Genomic DNA, 19,561 nt, shown 5'->3' with positions numbered 1-19,561 from the left:
CCGAGCCTAAGCAACTTACTTCTGTTACCCCTGCATTTCCCTGTAACCCAGTCACAGAGTCCTCAGACTACACAGCCAGGGCTACACAGAAAAACCATGTCTCAAAAAAAAAAAAGTATATGACAGGCAGATGGAGTGTCAGGTCTCTCACGGCTGCCCATTGGTTTCACACAATAGAAGGCTAGGGGCTTGGTGGGTTAAGTCCACCCCAGGCCCGCCCTGGACTCTTCACATCCCCAGCTTGTTTCAATTAATCTTGCATCAGAGTGCCTCTTACTGTAGTAAATGTACCCCTGACCCCTGTGGGGTCTTTGAGAAAGCCACACTACTGTGACTGACATCCATGTGATCTCCTCCTGGATTTGTGGTCTGCTGGCCACTTCCCAACACAAGCCGGCTTGATACCCCATAGAAAGAAGACTGCATCACAGGGTCCAGGGTGAGTGCTCGGTGTGGACACAAGGCTCTTTCTCAAATGCAGTTAGAGGAAGGGCCCATGCAAAGCCATCCTCAAAGGACAGCGGACCATTCAGTGTGACTCTCACCATAAACAGAGGCACAGGACCACTGTTTTCCTAAAGTCACCCGGATAGCCAGGAGCTGACTGGGTGTCACAAGTTGCCTGCTGGCCATTAGCACCTACCTCCACCATGGGGAGGGGTATTTGACAGCCTGGAAACATGCCTCCCCACCTCTTCACCCCCTCCCAGCCACCACCGACCAACCACCTTCTAGTTTGGTCTCTGTCCTCCTGACATGCCCGGTAAGCAGAAAGTGCTGGGTAGCCCTGGACATGCGGGCCGTAGGATACAGACCTGATGATCAGGACTTCCTGATGATACTCCAGCTCTATTGGGGTCAAGGAGGAAAACTCCAGGATCTCCCCCTTTCTCAGAAGTAAAAAAGCAAGGCAGGGCACAGGTGGTCAAGGAATTGCCCCTGGGAGGGTAACAGGTGGTGTGCAAGTGCCTTTCTTAAGGGGTATCAAGGTCAGATGAACATGACCTGCCTAATGTCACAGGTAATACTGTTTTTCTTTTTTTCAAAAAAACTTTTCAATTATATTTTTTTAGTGAGCGTGCGTGCATGATTGCGTGCGTGCGTGCATGCACTTGTGTGAGCATGTATGCATCCACAGTGTTCATGAGGAAGTCAGAGGATAACTTACAGGAATTGTCTCTCCTTTTATCATGTGGGTCCTAGGACTTGAACTCAGGTAGTCAGGCTCGGTAGCAGGCACCTTTACCTTCTGAGCCATTTCAATGCTCCCTGGCCCCTTTTGAGACAAGGTCTTGCTGTGTCATCCTGGCTGGCCTGGAACTCTGTGTGCACCAGGCTGGCCTTGAACTTGCATCAGTCCTCCTACCTCAGCCTACCTCAGCCTCCTTATTTGGGCACTGAGCCTTGGTCATGCTCACACACTGAGTCTGGTCCTGGTCCCACACTAAGCTTCTGTTTAGATAATATTCTTTTTGTTTATCTGTTTTGCTTTGTTTTTTCAAGACAGGATTTCTCTGTATTGCTTTGGAGGCTGTCCTGGAACTGGCTCTGTAGACCAGGCTGGCCTTGAACTCACAGAGATCTGCCTGCCTCTGCCTCCCGAGTGCTGGGATTAAAGGCATGCGCCACCAACGCCCGGCTAGATAATATTCTTAATGATGCTTTGAGTCTTGACTCTGTTCAAATATTCATCTGTTTGTACCCTGAGCCTTGATCCCTGTCACACCATGAATCTTGACCTTGGTCATGCAATGAACACCTATCTCAGGTTGAGCTATGACTCTCTGCATTTCCCCTGGATATCACCAAGACAGAGCAGGTCTTTATTCTCTTTTCCATTGAGCCAACTGAGGCTCCACAGCTAAAAATTGAGCCCTATTCTTGGACCTCCTTTCACTGGGGCCTCATGGAAGAGAAGAGAGGGGAGGAGGGAAGAGAAAGAGTCTGGCTCACCTGGAAAGAGAATAAAACCCCTGATGAGACACAGGCTGGCCCTCCTGGGGCTACTGTTCATGAAGCCAGGGACAGAAAAGGTCCATGGCTGGTAGACCAGATGGAGCCAGGGCTGCTGATAGAGCCAAACTCCAGAGAGACATCCAGAGAGATAAGTTGCTCTGGGAACCCTCAGGATAGGACAGGCCTTACTGTGGGACAACCCATAACCCTCCCTGAAAGCAAGGCTTTGTGTCCTGGTCTGATGAAGGAAGACAGAGCAGCTCCTCCAGGGAGGCCTCTTCTCTCGGACTTGTTTTACTCATATGTAAAATGTGAGCAATGGGGCTGGAGAAATGGTTCAGCAGTGAAGAGCATGTGCTGTCCTTTCCGAGGACCCACGCTCAGTACCCAGCATCCATAAGAGGCAGCTCACAAGAGCCTCTGAGGATGCGTGTAGTTATGTGCACATACCTCCCCACAGACACACACACACACACACACACACACACACACACACATACACAATTTAAAAACAAATAAACCCTAACACCCAAGAGACAATCAAATCCCCAGACAATTCTAGAAGCGCTGGAGTTCTGTGTACCTCAGAGTCTGTTGTAGAGCCTAGAAAGACAGTAAGATGTACATAGTACCCATTGTAGGGGGTCCCTTTGACAAATGCACCATAGTCTGACCTGCACCCCCTACCAGGCTCACCTTGTCTGGCTACTCATGTCCCCTCCCAGTCACTCAACTCTGAGTGTCTTGCCTACCAGTAATCCCAGGGATTTGTCACCAGCTTTCCAGAAAGTGACCATCCTGGCCAATAGCATCCCTCTTCCAGTTCCCACCACGGTTCCTGGTACCCCTCAAGGGTGATGCCAGGGCATCCCTGCTCTGAACATACAGCAAGTCCTTGAGGTCCAGAGAGCAGTTCCAACTGTACCTAGGGTGGGGGCACTATGCAGTCCCGCACAGAATCATCTGTCCTGGTCCCACGGGAGCGTTGGAGGCCCGACAGGTCTGAAATAGAAAGCAAGTCCAGGCCCTGAGGGGAATCCAGCCAACTCCTGCCAAGGGAGCTGAATCCCAGCCAACTCAGGGTGGTACATGGGCCCCAGAAACAGTCTGCTGGAAGAGCAAAAGCCACACTTTTCTAGCCCACAGGTACTAGTCCTGGAGCTGTTCCTGAAGATTCCATGGAGAAAGCACACTGGGCAGCTTGACAGAAGGGACAGACTCAAGGTCTGGTTCCCCTCTTTCTAACTATGTATGCTTGGGCAGATGCCTTTACCTCTCTGGTTTGTCCTCCCTGAGAATGGAACCCAGAAACCCTTCAGAAAGCTTGAAGACTGTGGGTGCCTCATTCTCAATTTCTTTCTTTGTTTTGTTTTTTGAGGCATTGTTTCTCTGTGTATCCCTGGCTGTCTTAGAACTCACTGTGCAGACCAGGCTGGTCTTGAATTCACAGAGATCCACCTGCCCCTGCCTCCCAGGTCCTGGGATTAAAGGCGTGAGCCACCTCTGCCCAGTTTCATTCCGCAGGGAAGGGGTCCACCCAGGTGCTTCCCGGAGGGGGAGGGGCATCCAGGAGGGAAGAGCAGCACACTCCTTCCCGTGTTGTTCCAGGGTGGAGCCAGGCTGTAGCTGGGCATCCCAGGGGCAGAAAGTCCCACCCCTGGCCAGGACACCCAAGTGTAGAAGAAACAGGTGGGCACTGGCCTCTGGGAGAGGAGCCTGGCTTTCTGGGCTCACCCCTGGCCAGCTGGTGAGATGTGAGCTCCTCCAGCCCCGGACCCCGTTCTTGCCTGCCAATCAGGCCCTGCCCGCAGAAGCGACACTGAGTCCACCCCTCAGCCCTGCAGCCTAACAGAAGCCTGGAGGCCTGCCTCCACAATCGGAAGCCAGTGCCAACCTCGGGGAGCACATCTAGCAAGCCATGGGTTCCTGCCCTTCTCTGGGCCTCAGTTTGCTCATATGGGACAGACCCAGTGAAATTCTGAAACGATAATGGTGAGTGTGGACTGAGGCTGGGGGATTACACCTCTCTTCTAGGACCTTTCATTTCCCAGAGGATCACATCCATCACCGGTCTCTATAAGGGCTGCCGAGACTTGGTGTGAGAGCATCAGCTCCCTGTCAGCCTCATCACACTCTGCAGGTCTCTGCTCTACAGACCCTGAGGTCTCTGCTCTACAGACCCTGACTGCGCGGCTGCACCTTCACCCTCATTCTTCTCCTGGGCTAGCTGGATCTGTCACTAGACTCCGGCTTCTTCCTATAGTCTTGTCACTCCCAGCTTGAGTTCTGGTGGCCCAGGGCCTCCTGTGCACAGCCCTCCTGGGTCCGCAGTGTCAGAGTGGCTGCTAAATGGGTGCTCAGGGAAGCATGGTGGCGTAATCAAAGCGGACGACAGACAGACAGACAGACAGACAGACAGACAGGAGGAGCAGAGGACTGGGGGAAACTGCTACCAGAGCAAACAGCCCTCCACAGCCTTGGTTCAGCCCTTGCCATGCCCAGAGACCATCCTCTGCCGGCAGTCTGTGCCTACACCCGCCTGGATGCCCCGAGCCCCCACCTGAAGGGGCAGGATTCACCATGCAGAGCTCTCCTCTCTCAGAAACTGGCCTAGCTGCTCTAAGACAACGAGAAGCCAACCCTGCCCCCTCCATTCTTCCTAATCTGAACATCTGTGGCTCACCCCTCTGTCTAGGGAGGTGCAGTATTTCTGACCTCCTAGGCTCCCTCTGGACCCAGCTCCTCTAGACAGACAGCAGGGGTGGGGAGCGAGACGGCTCCGCCCCCACCCCACCCACCCCTCTGCCTGTGTCCAAAAGCAGCTGGCTAGCCTGACGTCAGGCCCTGGGAAGGCACTGTCCGTCGGCCACAGACCTGGAGCTTCAGAGCCCAGGCTCAGCACAGAGGAAGGCACGGCGAGAGCCGGTGAGTCCCCCAGGCGTTGCTGCCTCCTGTGCCCCCAGGCGGGCTGCACGGATCAAGGTACCCTCCTTACCCAGTCAGGTGACTTAAGGGAGAAGACAGGGGAAAGGAAGAGAAACAGTCCCAAGAAGCAAGCCCACTTCACAACTCTCTGCCACATAGGCAATCGCCTAGATGGAAAGATGGAGTCCGGGGGGAGAGGGGGCGTAGAAGTGTCACCCTCCCTGCCCCGTTGGTGACCCTCACCCACTCCAAATTTCATTCAGGAAATTGATCACTAACTTGATCAACAGTTGCTTCACATGTGCTGCTGAGTTCAAAGCCAAGGCTGGGTTTCCTCTTCTGTAAGACAGAGGTGTGATCCCTCAGACACACAAGGCACTTAATGAGCTCTGGGTCCCTAGCCACTAGCACCAGGAGGGGACAAGGCTTGGAATGGCATCTGTTCTACAGGGGACCCCTTCTGTCCTGGCTCAAGGTCTCTGCCTTTTCAGGAGTGGGGAAACTGAGACCCATTGCTGGATTTTTCTGCTCAGCCCAGAGCACAGCCTCAAAGCTTATGCTTCCCAACCAGGCCAGCCCTGGGGTAGCTGCCCTGTGAGACAGCAATAGAGCAGGGTCCCGAGGGGGCTGGCTGGCTGGGAACTGGCTGGTGGCCAAAATGCCTGGTGGGACAAACGTGAAGCAGCTGGGTAGCCTCAGGCAAGACTGAGACAGAGGTCGATGGAGGGAACACATAGCCCTCAGGGATACCTGGCACTGCCCACCTTCATAGCTGCCCCCAGCAACAGGCCACCAGGGGCTTCCGTCCCCCTAGGGGCTGCCTGGCTGTGTGTCTGTGAGCAGGTCATTCTGCCACACAGAGTGAAAGAAGCTGAGCTTTCTACTGGGAGCTTTGGGGACTTCCTCCATCCTATACAAGCTAGCGTGACATGGGGTGGCTATCAGTAACCCCAGAGGGCCAGAGGGGAAACAGAGGCACAGAGATACCAGGGGGGTCTGTCCTGTCTGTTATTTCAAGACAAGACCTCATTCTGTATCCCAGGCTGCCCTCTTCATATAGCTTAGGTTTACTTCAAAGCTGCAACAATCCTCCTGCCTCAGCTTCCAGGGCAACTTTAGGGAGATGTGTATCAGGCCCCCAGTTCCAGCAGAGTTTTGTTTGGTGGGTTGGAAAGGGATGTGTTAGTTTGTTTTGTTTTATAGTTCTTGGTTTGGTTGCTTGTTCATTTGTTTGGTTGGTTGATTTTAGTTTTGTTTTGGTTTGGTTTTGGTTTTTTTTTGAGACAGGGTTTCTCTGTGTGGCTTTGGAGCCTTTCCTGGAACTTGCTCTGTAGGTCAGGTTGGCCTTGAACTCACAGAGATCCGCCTGCCTCTGCCTCTTGAGTGCTGGCATTAAAGAAGGCACCATCACCGTCTGGCTTGATTTTAATTTTTGAGACAGAGTCTCATGTAGCTTTTAAGCCCACATGAGCTTTAAAAAAAAAAAAGGCCCACTGTGTTGCTCAGACCTCAAACTCACGCTCCACCTCCCAGATTCTGGGATTGCAGGTATGTGTCCCATGCCCAACTCCAGAGGGGTCTTTCAGAAGCATGCATTTGCATTCTCCACAGCTGTCCTGACACAAGCCACCTAGGCCACACCCTTACTAGTTCCAGTTCAACCAGACACCACACAAATAAAAACAGGGAGGCAGGTGAACACGACACTGTTGGGCCATGGGACCGATGAAGAGAATGAGCAAGAGAAATCAGGTGCTCCAGCAGTGCCCCCTGAGGAGAAGTAAGACCAGTCAAAACCAAGGCCACAGTGTGCCTAGACTGTCCTGGCCTCCCACAGAGTGTGCAGCTAACACAAGAGGCTCCTACGTCAGAACTTTGAAAGTGTCTGCCCAACCTTCTCCTACACTGTTGCCTTAGACGGGTTTCCTAGCATGCTTCCCCTCCAACTGTGAGCTGTGTGAGAAGATACCACCTCAGCCTAAGTCCCTTAAACCCCAGGGAGTTCAGTGGGCTCCAAAGCCTGCAAAGTTCCCATTTGTACCTGCAGTCTGCAGGGGACACTAGATGACTGAGCCAGGTCTCCTCTATGCCGTTGGGTGGGCACCCAGCCCAAACAGAGCTCGGACCTGGGCATTGGAGAGGGCAGAATTCAAAGCCAGCACCTCCACCCCTATTGTGTGATGAATAAACCTCCCCAGGCCTCAGGGCCTCAACAACCAAAACAGAGTCAGCAGCAACTTCCCTGAGAAGTGGGTAGTGAGATCCTTGGAAGCATCCTCACAGGGACCAAAGAATTATTGGACCATATAGATCTCTCCCCAGGGAAGGATGTCTAAGGTACCAGGGATTTAAAGAGGCTCAGGCAGAGATGTGTGGGTAGTGACTGTGGGTACCAAGAGCCTACTCAAGGTGGCCCAGGAAAAAGGAACAGAATGTACAGAACACTCTACCAGGTAACCCAGGCACAAGGGACATCAGCCTAGGGTGGAGAACAGCAGGTGCAAAGACCGTGCACACCAGGCTGTCCCATTGGAACATCCCAGCAGGCCCTAGAAAGGCTGAATTGGCAAAGCAGGCTGTCGGAGGCTGGTGAAGCTGTAGTTGTCCAGGCTAGAGGCAAGCAAGGAACCAGGATGGCAGGAACACATGCCTGGGAACATCAGGACCCCCTAAGTATGGTCAGTGATCCCCCAGAAACATGTAGCATTCCCACTAGAGACAAGGACTCAGTCAGCTAAAGGAAGTTATCAAGCTACAACTCAGGTTCCATTCTCAGCAGTGCGCACTCTGCTCCCAGAAAAGCTGCACGAGGGGTCTTAATGTCCTAGCAGTGTCTTAGGAAGGGACCAGGTGACCCAGGGTAGGTCACCTCATTATGCAGCACTGAATCAGGAGGAACCAAAGGGCAGTTCAGGCCAGCCAAACACAGTTGATGCTCGATCTAGTAGTTCACACATGTAATCTAAGCACTTGGACAGCTAAGGGAGGAGGATCGCTGTGAGTTCAAGGCTACCCTCTGCTTAAATGGTAGGTTCCAGTTCAACCTGGTCTAGAGTGCGAAGTCTGTCTCAAAAGTCATGACCAAAAAGAAGCAGGCAGGTGCTTCCTCAGTCTTGGCTCTCTTGTTAAAAGGCCATGTGGGGCCGGGTGGTGGTGGCGCACACCTTTAATCCCAGCACTCGGGAGGCAGAGGCAGGTGGATCTCTGTGAGTTCAAGACCAGCCTGGTCTACAAGAGCTAATTCCAGGGCAGCCTCCAAAGCCACAGAGAAACCTTGTCTCAAAAAAAAAAGGCCATGTGGGTCTTCATCAGGGCTGCAGGCCAAGCCCTCACAGACGTGTACATTCACCCGTGGCCTCAGAGCCCCAAGAACCATCCAATTGCTGCAGCTAGGCCCCCTGCTCCCTGCATAGCTCTTGGGCCCTCAGGGCCATGGCTTCCATGCTGTGTGGCCCTGGGCAGATGGCTCGCCTCTCCTTGTGGCTGTGGAATACTCATACTCATTCCCAGCCAAGGCCGACAGTACCTCAACGCCGGCCACTCCCAGGCCTGGCTCAGGAAGTCAGGTGGAGCAGGATCCAGGGCCACCCTTCCCCTTCCTGGCCCTGTGTGGAACCAGGCAGGGCACCCAGCCTGCAGAGGACCAGCTGTTGGTCACATGCAAACTTCAGGGTGGGTTTGGCCAGAGCCTAAGGAAAAGCCAAGACAAGCCACTCTCCACTCGCAGATTAAGGAGAGAAGTAGCCGTGGCCTCTGATGCCCAATATGGAATCCTAGGCTAGAACTCAGAGCTGTGAAGGACAGAGGTAGCCACCCCCATCAGTGTTCTGGGCATGGTATATCAGCATGGTCTCAAGGGAGGGAACAGAGTCAGGTGGCTTGAGGAGAGGTTCACTCTGTCCCTGAAAGCACTGAGAAATCCTGGGAAGGCTGGCAAGGCCACTCAGGATCCTTCAGCATGCTCATGTAACTGTCCGGCTCTCTTGTTCGCACTGTGGGCATTTCTCACTGAGCCACACAACGCTTCCAGGCCTTTCCACTGGAACTGGGTCCCCAGAGTCTTGGTTCTGCAAGGTGGAGTGACTCTCAAGGGTTAGGTGGAGACAGAGCACATTTAAAGCGGACAATTCCCATGGAGTGTTGTGTGGTGGGATGGGGGCAAACCCAGCCATCTGGGTGACAGCAGGGGGGCTTCCTGGCAGAGGTGTCAGCCTTGCTCAGCGGGTGGATAAGGGGGTTCAGATAGGGGACAAAAATCACTAGCAAGCCCCCAGCTCCACCCTTAGTACAACACTGGGGGGTCTGCTAAAGTGAGCAAGGAGCCAGCCTTGCTTTTCCTGCAGGCTTTAGTAGGATGGCAGTTCTGTGCTGGGCTGCGACAGCCCACAGCCCCTGGATGCTCAGACTGGTGGGAAGGTACCCCACGCCACAGTATAGAGGTGGCCAAGTCACCGAGGGAGGAGCAAAAAGCCTCGTTGTGGGAATGCTCAGAAACTAGGCAGGGATCATGCCTGCAAGAGAGGTTTCCCTACAGCAGGCAAGAGCCCTGACATCAGAGGGACACCCCCAACCTTTTCCAAGGGCCAGTCTTGGGCCTCTAGGGAAAAGGGGCTGCACAGCCCCTCCGAAGTCTGTTTGCATGTGACCTGGGGAACCTGGCCCATCACAGCCTGCCCCCAGCAAAGCCTCAACTGGCTATGACATGGGAGTTCTGGCTCTGGCCACCTGGAGGGAAGAGAAGAAGTTGGCAGAGCCAAGCAGCCTCTACCACACGTGCTCACTCTTTGCTGAGGCCCACAGGAGGTTTTGGGGCCCCAAGGCTGTGAAGGCTGGGTAAAGCGGTGTGGCGGCCCCACCAGAAGCCTTCTCCTTCCTCAGGGATGGTGTGGCTGTCAGACTCTGACAAGTCTCTGTGGCCTGCTTGCTTGCAGCTTCCCTCTCCCTCAAGGGCCAGGTCTGTCTGTGCCTCCCCTTCCAGACTTGCCCAGGATACACAACCCTCTCCATTGGGATGGGGGGGTCTGCGAGTGACAGCTTAAGGATGCAGTGAGGACTTCACTGTGAGGAGAAGTTGGAACTAGGGGAGTACTTGAGGGAGTACCGTGTGGAAGACATAATGGAGACAGAGGCAGGTGACTCAACAGAGGGAAAAGGCAGGAAGGGAGAACGTGCCCGTGTGAGCCCCAGCTATGGGCAGAACCAGAACTCCGTGAACAAACAAGGCCAGGTCTTAGAGGGGGGCATGATCACTGTGTCACTGGGATCAGGACTCAGGGACCAGTATGTAGCTCTGTCCTGGACCAAGGTCCAAGTGACCCAGGGCAACGTTCAGAACATGACAGGATCAAGACTTGTGTTCCTCGAATGCAGAATGGCAGAGATCAGGGTTCTATCTGTCACTCCAAGTACAACAGAGATGTGTGTGTCTCGGAGGGAGGCACCATACATACAGGGTCAGGGTTCAAGATGTAACTGGGCCAGGGTATGACAGAGACTGGCCTTATTGTGCTTAGGGGCTTGGAGATCTGTGTATGTACACAGAGAAACCCTGTCTCAAGGGAAAGAGAAAAAAAAACCTTAGGACAAATAGATATCTGTGGAGCCTATTAGTATACGAAAGTTCATGCTGGCCTCTAGGCGCCCAGAAATCAGAAGTACCTGTTACAGGGCCCTGGCTCTTCTCAATTCTTCTCACCCCACCCCTACGCTAAGCTTCTACAGCTCATGGGCTTCCCTTTCCTAGCTTCTCAATCCCTTATGACCCTACTGTTTCGGCTATTTCTTGTCTTCCTCTCTGGGCCCCCTTTCTCTGGGTCTCCCAGTCTCTCCCCTCATGACTCTGTCCGGTGTGCTGGCAGTGTGCGGTCTACTACTCTCTCTCTCTCTCTGCTCTGAACTCTCCCGGATGCCTCTGGCTGCTCTCTCCCTCATATCTACAATAAAAACCTTCCCCTCAACCATACCATGGAGCAGTCAAGCCCTCAGTTTACACATCTGGTGCCGAAACTCAGTTTACACAGTATAATTGAATCAGGGTTCATTGTATCTCTGTGATCAAGTCTCGGTGTGTAATCAGGATCCAGGATCAGAGAGGGATCAGAGATCAGAGAGAGTTCCAAGACAGCCTCCAGAACAATACAGAGAAACCCTGTCTCCAAAAACCAAAAAGCAAACAAACAAACAAACAATTTAAAAAGTGTCTCTTTATGTAGCTCTGGCTGTCCTGGAACTCTGTAGACCAGGCTGGCCTCCATCTCACAGAGATCTGCCTGCCTTTACCTCCGCGTGCTGGAATAAAGGCGTGAACCACCACACCCAGGAGAGCTCAGTGTTTGACTAAGGTTGGACTCAGGGTGTTACATGAATGGAGGCCTCTTCTGAGGTCAGGGCTCAGTGTGTGAGCAGGCTCCAGTCTCACAGTGTGACAGGAACCAAGACTCATTGACTTACTGAGAGCAGGACTCAGCGAACAAGGTTTAGGATTTACTGTGACAGAAGATCAAGGAACAGCGTTATCCAAAGTGAGGAGTCAGGATTCTTGGAGAGGAGCTTCACGGCGTGTCCCTCCATCCTTCCGCACCGACTAGACTCTGGGGTAGTCTGAACACGGCTCCGGCTCTCCCAAGGCTCAGGACACCCCCAGAGCCCCACCGTGCCATTGTTTCCCAGCACCTTGATCACAGAGGGCCCTGGGGAGTATTCGGGGGAAGCAGGACACTGAAGGCTGGTGTCGCCCTGGGACTGATTCCCAGAGGAAGCGCTGTAATGTTTATTGCAAGTCTCTGATTGTGACAATCACCCAAGGCCAGAGCAGACAGAACGTGGGGAGAATCCATAGAAAGTAATCTGTCTTGCTAGCTCTGGGGTCTTCTAGCATTTTCTTCATTATAAAGGGAGGTCCCATCAAGCATTACCATCCCCTTCTTGGGGACCTTCTATGTCCTTGATCCTAAGGTACAACATAGTCCTGAGGTGCCAGGTCCTGGCCCCCACTCTCCATAGAATACCTTTCCTGCTCCCTGCCTTGGGCCTTGGAACCATAGGGCCACAGGGAGGCCACTAACTCTGCCAGACCACACCAATCAAAGTCAAGGCGGAATCTGCTCTGCGCGGATAGACATTGGATCCCCACCTCCCATCTACCGGGAGGCAAGACTCTGTGGCTAGTTCTAGGTTGGGATGGCCAGAGGGAACCTGCTGTCTGAGGCCAAGTGGCCAGGCCCTGGTTGTGGACAGTACCCTGGCTGTTTACAGCAGCCAGCTAACACGGAGGATGCAGGGAGCCTGCCTATGGTTGGGGAGGGTTTTCCTATGCCCTGCAGGGGGGTGGGGCAGTGGGCACCAGCAATGCTTCATGTGCCGCCCTCCTCCCGGCCTCTTCCCGGAGGCTCCTTTCTCCTGAAAAACCCCAAATATGTCCATATTTGGAGGGTCAGTCAGCTGGGGGTTTGGGGGGGGAGCGGAGATCCTGTTAACCCTTCCTCTTTAAATAAAGGGATAAATCAGAGTGGAGTTAAACACTATGGCAGAAACATAAACAGCGGGTAGCTCCGGCCCAGCCCCCCTGCCTGCCCCACGCCACCCTGCACAGAGTGCAGTGTTTATTTGACTCACACCGGAGGCCAGGCAGCTAGGCGGCTTCTGCTGGAACCTGCTCCTGGCTCCAGCTCTCAGCACCCATACAGCCTATTGAGCACCCATTCTCCAGGGGAGGTCCAGAGTGGTGATCTGGAGCTGGCCTGAGAGGAGGTAAGAATAGATCAGGGACCGGGGCCTTGACAATGGGTGTGGGTAGGGGAGAGGCAAGCAGCTTCTAGTCCCCACGGGGGCCAGCTAGTCTGTGTCCCTGCAGAACTGGTTCATCATTCACCAGCTATGCCTGCAATGCTCCCAGAGGCGATGGGATTCCAGTGGCGGAGAGCAGAACAGAAAACACGGTAGCTAAAGGACTTGCCTAAGGAGGCCCAGACAGGACATGTAGGAGCCGCCCCTGAACTCATGCAGCAGCCCTGTGTGTTCTTTTCTCTGGAGTCTCATGGAGTCTGGGGACAGCCCTCCATGCAAATGTTTGTCTGTCCAGCAAGGATGGTGTCAGGAACCGCAGCATTTACTCAGCACAGAGTCTGGGTGGAATGGAGAGAGATGGGTCAGACAGAAGCGTGGTTGGGGGGATGCCAGATGCCTGGGATGACTCATCTGCTTGCTTTCAGGAGTGCACTGACCCCGGCCATGCCCTCTGCATCCCCCACGAGGCCCTGGGATGCTGTGCTCCCCAACGCCACTGCCGCGGCATGGACCAATGGGAGTGTGCCAGAGACACCCCTGTTCCACCAGTTTGCCCTGATGGATGAGAAGTTACACAGAGACTTCCCCAACCTGTGGCTGGCACTAATGGTAGTGCATGGCACCATCTTCCTGGCCGGGCTGGTGCTCAATGGACTGGCCCTGTATGTCTTCTGCTGCCGCACACAGGCCAAGACGCCTTCGGTCATCTACACCATCAACCTGGTGGTGACCGACCTGCTGGTGGGCCTGTCCCTGCCCACGCGCTTTGCTGTCTTCTACGGCGCCCGTGGCTGCCTGCGCTGTGCTTTCCCTCATATCCTGGGTTACTTCCTCAACATGCATTGTTCCATCCTCTTCCTCACCTGCATCTGTGTGGACCGCTACCTGGCCATTGTGCAACCCGAGGGTTCCCGTCGCTGGCGCCAGCCGGCCTGCGCCAAGGCTGTCTGCGTCTTCGTGTGGCTGGCAGCAGGCGTCGTGACCCTGTCCGTACTGGGCGTGAAGGCTGGCGGGCGATCGTGCTGCCGCGTGTTTGCTTTGACTGTCCTGGAGTTCCTGCTGCCGCTGCTCGTCATCAGTGTGTTCACGGGCCGCATCGTGTGCGCGCTGTCTCGGCCGGGCCTGCTGCGCCAGGGCCGCCAGCGCCGCGTGAGGGCCATGCAGCTGCTGCTCACAGTGCTTGTCATCTTCCTGGTCTGCTTCACACCCTTCCATGCCCGCCAGGTGGCTGTGACAATATGGCCTAAGGCGCCACAACACACGAGCCTCGTGGCTTACCACGTGGCCGTGACCCTCAGCAGCCTCAACAGCTGCATGGACCCCATTGTCTACTGCTTCATCACTAGCGGCTTCCAGGCCACCGTCCGAGGCCTCTGCCGCCAGCATGGAGAAGAATTCAAGCCCAGCAGCATGCATGTGGTTAGTGTGCACAAGAGTGCCAAGGACTCGGGCCCCCACCAAATCCTCAGCGCTGGCTCCCACACCCTCACCCAGCCTCTGACCAATGGGCCTGAACCGTAGGCAGTGGTGCTCTGCAAGGGCCAGCAAGGGGTCAAGCCTCTGCGAGGTTACCAGCCAAACACAACCTGGGGCTGGCCAACAAGTTCACTTTCTATTGATCCACTGGCTGTGGCTGCCCACTGGGTTGTACTGACAAACTGAGACCACTGTGCTGTGATGGAGTAGCAATGTCTGCCAGGGGCTCTAGCTAGGGCGTAATGGTGTGGATGCTGGATGCTTGCCTTTCCTACAGCTGTGTGGTGTCCTCTGAACACTCAGAAAGGTAGCCGGGGCTGCTCCTAGCCTCCTTTATTATGTTCCCTGAAGAAGCTACTCCAGAGAAAGCACAAAGATTAATGTTCTGAGGACTTCCAGGAGGGTTAAACACAACCAGAGTCCCCATCACAGGCAGATGGAGAAACAAGAAGAGAAAGTCAATGTTTTGGCAACAGGACTGTTATCTACAGGGTACCAAGACCACCCCTTGAGTGCCACTGGCATCTGAACTACACCACAGGCCAACAGAGCAATACAAATTGGCCCACTGTTGGCCTGGTTGACACTTGAACCACTGCAACCCCAAAAGAAGAAGCTAGTGCTAGGTTTTTTGTTTTTTGGTTTTTGGGTTTTTGTTTTGTTTTGTTTTGTTTTTTTGAGACAGGGTTTCTCTGTGGCTTTTGGAGACTGTCCTGGAACTCACTTGGTAGACCAGGCTGGGCTCAAACTCCCAGAGATCCGCCTGCCTCTGCCTCCCAAGTGCTGGGATTAAAGGCGTGCACCACCACCGCCCGGCTTGCTAGTTCTAGTTTTATCCCTTTTTTTTCATGCAAAGGGGTGAGTGACACATACACCACCACTGGACAACGGTAGAGTCAAAGCTAAGACCCAGTCTCACAGCCTCCAGCATCCCAGCTCCTGCTTCCATGGCTACCTCCCAGACCCTGCCCCAGGAATGGTCCTGAACCCACTAACTGCTGCCCCAGGCTCTGCAAGGCCCCAGTCCCATCCAATGGATGAAGATGCTAGGAATAAAGATAAAAAGCAACTCACTCTCAGGCCCACCAACCCAAGGCCTCTGTGTCTCCTAGGCTCACCCTTCTGGGGGCCAGAGCTCCTTTGGAGATGCTCCTGTCATCACTGTCTCCAAGCTGGACTCCAACGGCGTCTCCTACTTGCCTCTCTCAAGTTCTAGGCTGCTTGTGTTTGGGGAAGGGATCTGTGGTAAAGGAGCAGGCTCTGGGTCATTAGTCTGTGAAGCAGGTGAGGTGAGATCTGGGCCCAGGTTGTGCAGTGGTCTACTTGAGAAGTCGCCTATGTTCCTGGGACCTGAGTGGCTGGGAACAGGTGACAGTTGGGAGCAGGATTGGGGTGCAAAGAGTTTCTAACTGACTTCAGACGGGGTACACGTACCCAAGCTCAGGGGGTCTGTGTGAGAACAAGAAAGCCAGTTAGGGACCCACCTTTCAGCAAGGAGTACTGGCTTGGGCTATAGCTCAGTGCTAAATTGCTAACTCAACATGTATGGTGCCTTGGATTCAACTCCCAGTACAGCACAACAAAACAAAAAATGAACAATGACCTGAGGTTCGGAGCAAAGGGGTAGTGGCTGTCATGGGGAGGGGAGAGGACTTGGATAATCAGAGGCCAGCCTTGTCCCCACTACTACTAATTAAATATCCATAACATCATGAGACCACTGAGGTGGTATGACACTGGATTTCATTTCTTGGCTGGGATGACCTGAAGTCCAACATCAATGGCGTACCAAGAATGACAGTAGGTTATGGCCCTGCCTAGGTCTACTTCCTGTCTGTGTACCTGAGAAGCAGGGGACAAAATTATGGCACTGTTTTGCTTTGTTATGTTTTGTTTTCTGAGACTGGGTTTCTCTATGTAGCTCTGGCTGTCCTGGAGCTCACTGTGTAGACCAGGCTGGCCTTGAACTCAGAGAATGGCCTGCCTCTGACTCCCGAGTACTGGGATTAAAGGCGTGCTTCACCATCGAGTGGCCATGACACCTCCCCAAACACCTGGTCACACAGGGCCAGAGACTCCGGACTCCATCCCAAGGGATCTCTCAAGTTCCTGTAGGCTATTCACATCCACTGCCACCCCAGCACCCCAAGTCTGTCTCTGTAACCCTGATTCCCTTCTGTGTTATGAGATTCACAGAGGCAGGGGTTGCTGGCATTGGAAAGGAGGGCTGAGGCAGGGCAATGACCTACTTAAAGACAAGCCCAAGCCTGCCTCTCTGGAAGTCAGTGATGGACAGAGAACTGTAGCTGGCCCGTTAGCTTCACATGAACATCACTCTAACCTTGTCTAGCATAGGCCCCAGTCTCTCACCCCAAACCGACTGGTCCATGCCATTCCAGCCTATCCGTGACCTTTGTCCCTTCTCACCCTAGCAAAGCTCCCCCATCCTGGCTCCCTCTTGTTGCCATTCTGATTCACACCAGAGAGTGAATAAGTAGGCTTGGTGGTAAAGAGGGTGCAACTGTTCTGGGACAGTCCTTTCTGAAAGAAAGGAGTCTCAAAAGCGGACGAACAGAGCCATGCCCAAGTCTAAAATAACACCATCAACCTGGGTTCCTCAGGGCCCTGGATGCTTCTCGGGCTATCAGGGCCTTTGGCGAAGGATTTTGAAGGCCTAGGCAGGATCTTGTCACCATTCAAGCCTTCTGAGTGGTCAAGAGCCAGACTTGGGACCATCCTTCCACCACTGAGAACTCTGACAACTCTCTCACAGCTTTGGAACCCCAGTCTCCTCACACCCCACTCCCCTTCCTCCCCTTGGAGCTGGGAAGTGGATTCTCAAGGGTGTCTTGCCCTCCTGAGGTCCAGGGGCAGGGCCAGGAAACTGACAGGTCTACCTGGTCCTGGGGGACAGACTATCACCCCACTTCAGAGACACGGCAGCTAAGGGTTTGTCCAAGGGCCTCTGCTCAGGCCTGCGGTGCCTAGGCTATGAGGTTTCTGTGTCCAGTGTGTCTTCCCTCCCCAGATTTTCAAAACTCCCAAGTGACGTGAAATGTGTATTTATATCCGATGTAAACAGCATCCTTCACTTGAAGTCCTCGCCCTGAATTAACACTGTTTATTTTCCTTGTGCCCAGCTCGGCTCCCAGCTGGCAGGTGGGGGCTGGTGGGGTCACCCAGCTTAAAGAGACCTGTGTGGCCCCTCCCTCTCCTCTCACTGTCCTGTGACACACCTAAGGAAGGAACAAAGAGGTAGGCAAGCAGCTAGACGCCCAAGTGTCTCACCAGATCCTCAGGGTGTGACCTGGAGGCAGGGGGAGCATTGGCCCATCTGTGGGCCTACTAAGTGCCTAGAAGCCATTCTCTCTCTGGCCTGAGGAGGGAGATCCTAGTCTTACTTCATTGATGGGGACAGTGTCTGCAGAGGTTAGCTTGGGAAAGTTCTCCTCGGTACCCAGCTTTTGTCTCTCAAGCAGCCTGTCTGGCCTCGGCCCAGGGAGGCTCACAGGAGACAGGGATGCAGGGACAGACGCTGGCTGTACACTGCTTGTTCTTCCTGTCTGGCACCGATGAGCAGCTGGAGGCGTTCAGAGGTAAATATTAGGGACTGTTTAGATTAACCTCCATTAATAGCAGGAAATGTCACCTCGGGTGCCTGCCCTGGCTTCCTGTAAGCCTGAGGCGGGGCTAGTCCAGTTCAAGCTGATGGCCAGCGAGAATTGCTAGCATGAATTCCAGGCCCCCCACACCCATGTGCCCAAGCACAAGGCCACCTTCTGGTGTGGGAGGGTTCTGCCTGCCATAGCTCCCTGAACCTCAGTCTGAGGTTCTGAGCCTATGGGGATCCCAGGGGCAGTGGTGCAAATACAAGGGAAGGAGACACCACCTGGCTGATTGTAGCTGCCGTCCACACATCCTTTGGGCTGGGCTCCCAATTCTCAGAGAAGAAAAGGGAGGCTAGAAAAACAAGGCGATGAAGCAGTGTCCTCCAGTGTCTCCCTGCACAGACCTCATCCCAGCCTGGACCCACACACACTGGAACCACAGAAAATGCAGACCTGGTGAGGGCAAGCCCCTGCATGCCAGCAACGGACGCATGGCCTCAGAGCAGGAGCCAGGTATGGAGGCACGCACGCGCACGCACACGCACGCACGCACAAGCACACACACACGCATGCACACACACACACACACGCGCACACGCACGCACTGTGGCCACAGTGATAGAATCCTCAGGTGACTCTCATCCCACACATCAGAAGTGACCAGAGGAAAAAAGAGCACTTCCAGCCTGGTGGCGGTGGTGGCGCACACCTTTAATCCCAGCGCTCCGGAGGCAAAGGCTGGCCGATCTCTGAGTAACCCTATCTCTAAAAATAAACAAAACAGAACAAAATGAACCAAAAAGAGCACTTCCTGGGTCTCAGGCTATGTGCGAGATTGCTCTTTTTCATCCTGACTTGAAACAGATCTTGAGTAAGGCCTTGTGATGTCATTTACACCAGGGTGTATGGGGCCAGGAGCCACCAGGTGGCGCTTGCTGTCTGGGAACAAGATGTCAGAAGTCCAGCCATTTGGAAAAGCCATGGCTTCCCACCACCTGAGTGACCAGGAGCACCAAGTCAAGGAGACAGAGGCCTTGCACTCAGCCTGCCGCAGGCTAGAACCTCCCCTGTCGGGAGCAAGTTCAGGCCAAGGGCAGACGCATCACCATTTTCTGGAGTTGAAGGAGGCCACCCTCATTGCACGCCTTCCTCTTGAAGAGCCCCACTGAGGGCAGCACAGTGGTCACACACCCTCACCACTTCCTCAACCACACAGCCTGAGTCCTGCACTCCCATGCCATGTCCTCGTCTGTGCTCATGACGGGCATATGGGCATTCATGTCTGAGCTCAGCCCAGGTAGAAGGCTATTCCAAATGTGGATCCAAGAGGACTTCTAGCAGGAGGCAGCCACCAAGACAGTCTTGGCGGAACATCTAAAGGGAACCAGCACAGCAAGCATAGAGACAAGGAGGCAGAGGGGAGGTTTCGGCTTTTGATGAAGGGCTGGGGGCTATCCTGGGATGTAAAGTGAGGATGAGCAGGGTAGAGGCTCTCTGACCCGATGACAATGAGCTTGACCTCTGTCCTGACCTGAGTTTCTCTCATCCAGTGCCCACGCCGGCCTGCTGACTGCATGTAGATGTGCATTGCTGGGCAGGGAGGGGAGCAGGCCTGTCCTACCATCAGGGAAGCCATCCATGGTCAGGCTCTGCGGCTGCCCAGGCCTGCAACCTTGACCTTCTTCTGCTGCAGTTCACAGGTAAACCACGCTCCAGGCTCAGAGGCATCCCTGCCTGTAAACTGTGAACAGTGTCAGGCAAGAAACCAGTTGCCTGCCAGGCGTTGGTGATGCATGCCTTTAATCCCAGTA

The 19,561-nt window shown here is 54.2% G+C and overlaps 1 protein-coding gene across 3 annotated transcripts; it reads left to right on the top strand.

Annotated features, from left to right (window-relative positions):
* Window positions 1-4,809: 4,809 nt before the first annotated feature.
* On the top strand, window positions 4,810-15,854 carry Gpr20 (G protein-coupled receptor 20). 3 transcript variants are annotated; one of them, XM_040736449.1, is made up of 2 exons: window positions 4,810-4,881; window positions 13,092-15,854. In XM_040736449.1, exon 2 carries the CDS (start codon window positions 13,111-13,113, stop codon window positions 14,185-14,187), a length of 1,077 nt encoding a protein of 358 aa, XP_040592383.1. In that variant the 5' UTR covers window positions 4,810-4,881; window positions 13,092-13,110; the 3' UTR covers window positions 14,188-15,854. The 3 variants fall into 3 exon arrangements, with proteins under 3 accessions (XP_040592383.1, XP_040592382.1, XP_040592384.1); XM_040736448.1 differs by having other exon boundaries at window positions 4,818-4,938; XM_040736450.1 differs by lacking the exon at window positions 4,810-4,881 and adding an exon at window positions 12,364-12,630.
* Window positions 15,855-19,561: the final 3,707 nt, after the last annotated feature.

Source organism: Mesocricetus auratus, unplaced genomic scaffold (genome assembly GCF_017639785.1).
Source record: "Mesocricetus auratus isolate SY011 unplaced genomic scaffold, BCM_Maur_2.0 Super-Scaffold_100055, whole genome shotgun sequence".
Lineage (NCBI taxonomy): Eukaryota > Metazoa > Chordata > Mammalia > Rodentia > Cricetidae > Mesocricetus > Mesocricetus auratus.
Note: the sequence above shows the minus strand (reverse complement) of the source record. Positions and strands in the feature narration are given on the sequence as shown.

What these genes read in the sequence shown, in the direction of transcription:
- Gpr20 (XM_040736449.1), top strand. Translation starts at nt 13,111, where the DNA reads ATGCCCTCTGCATCCCCCACGAGGCCCTGGGATGCTGTGCTCCCCAAC.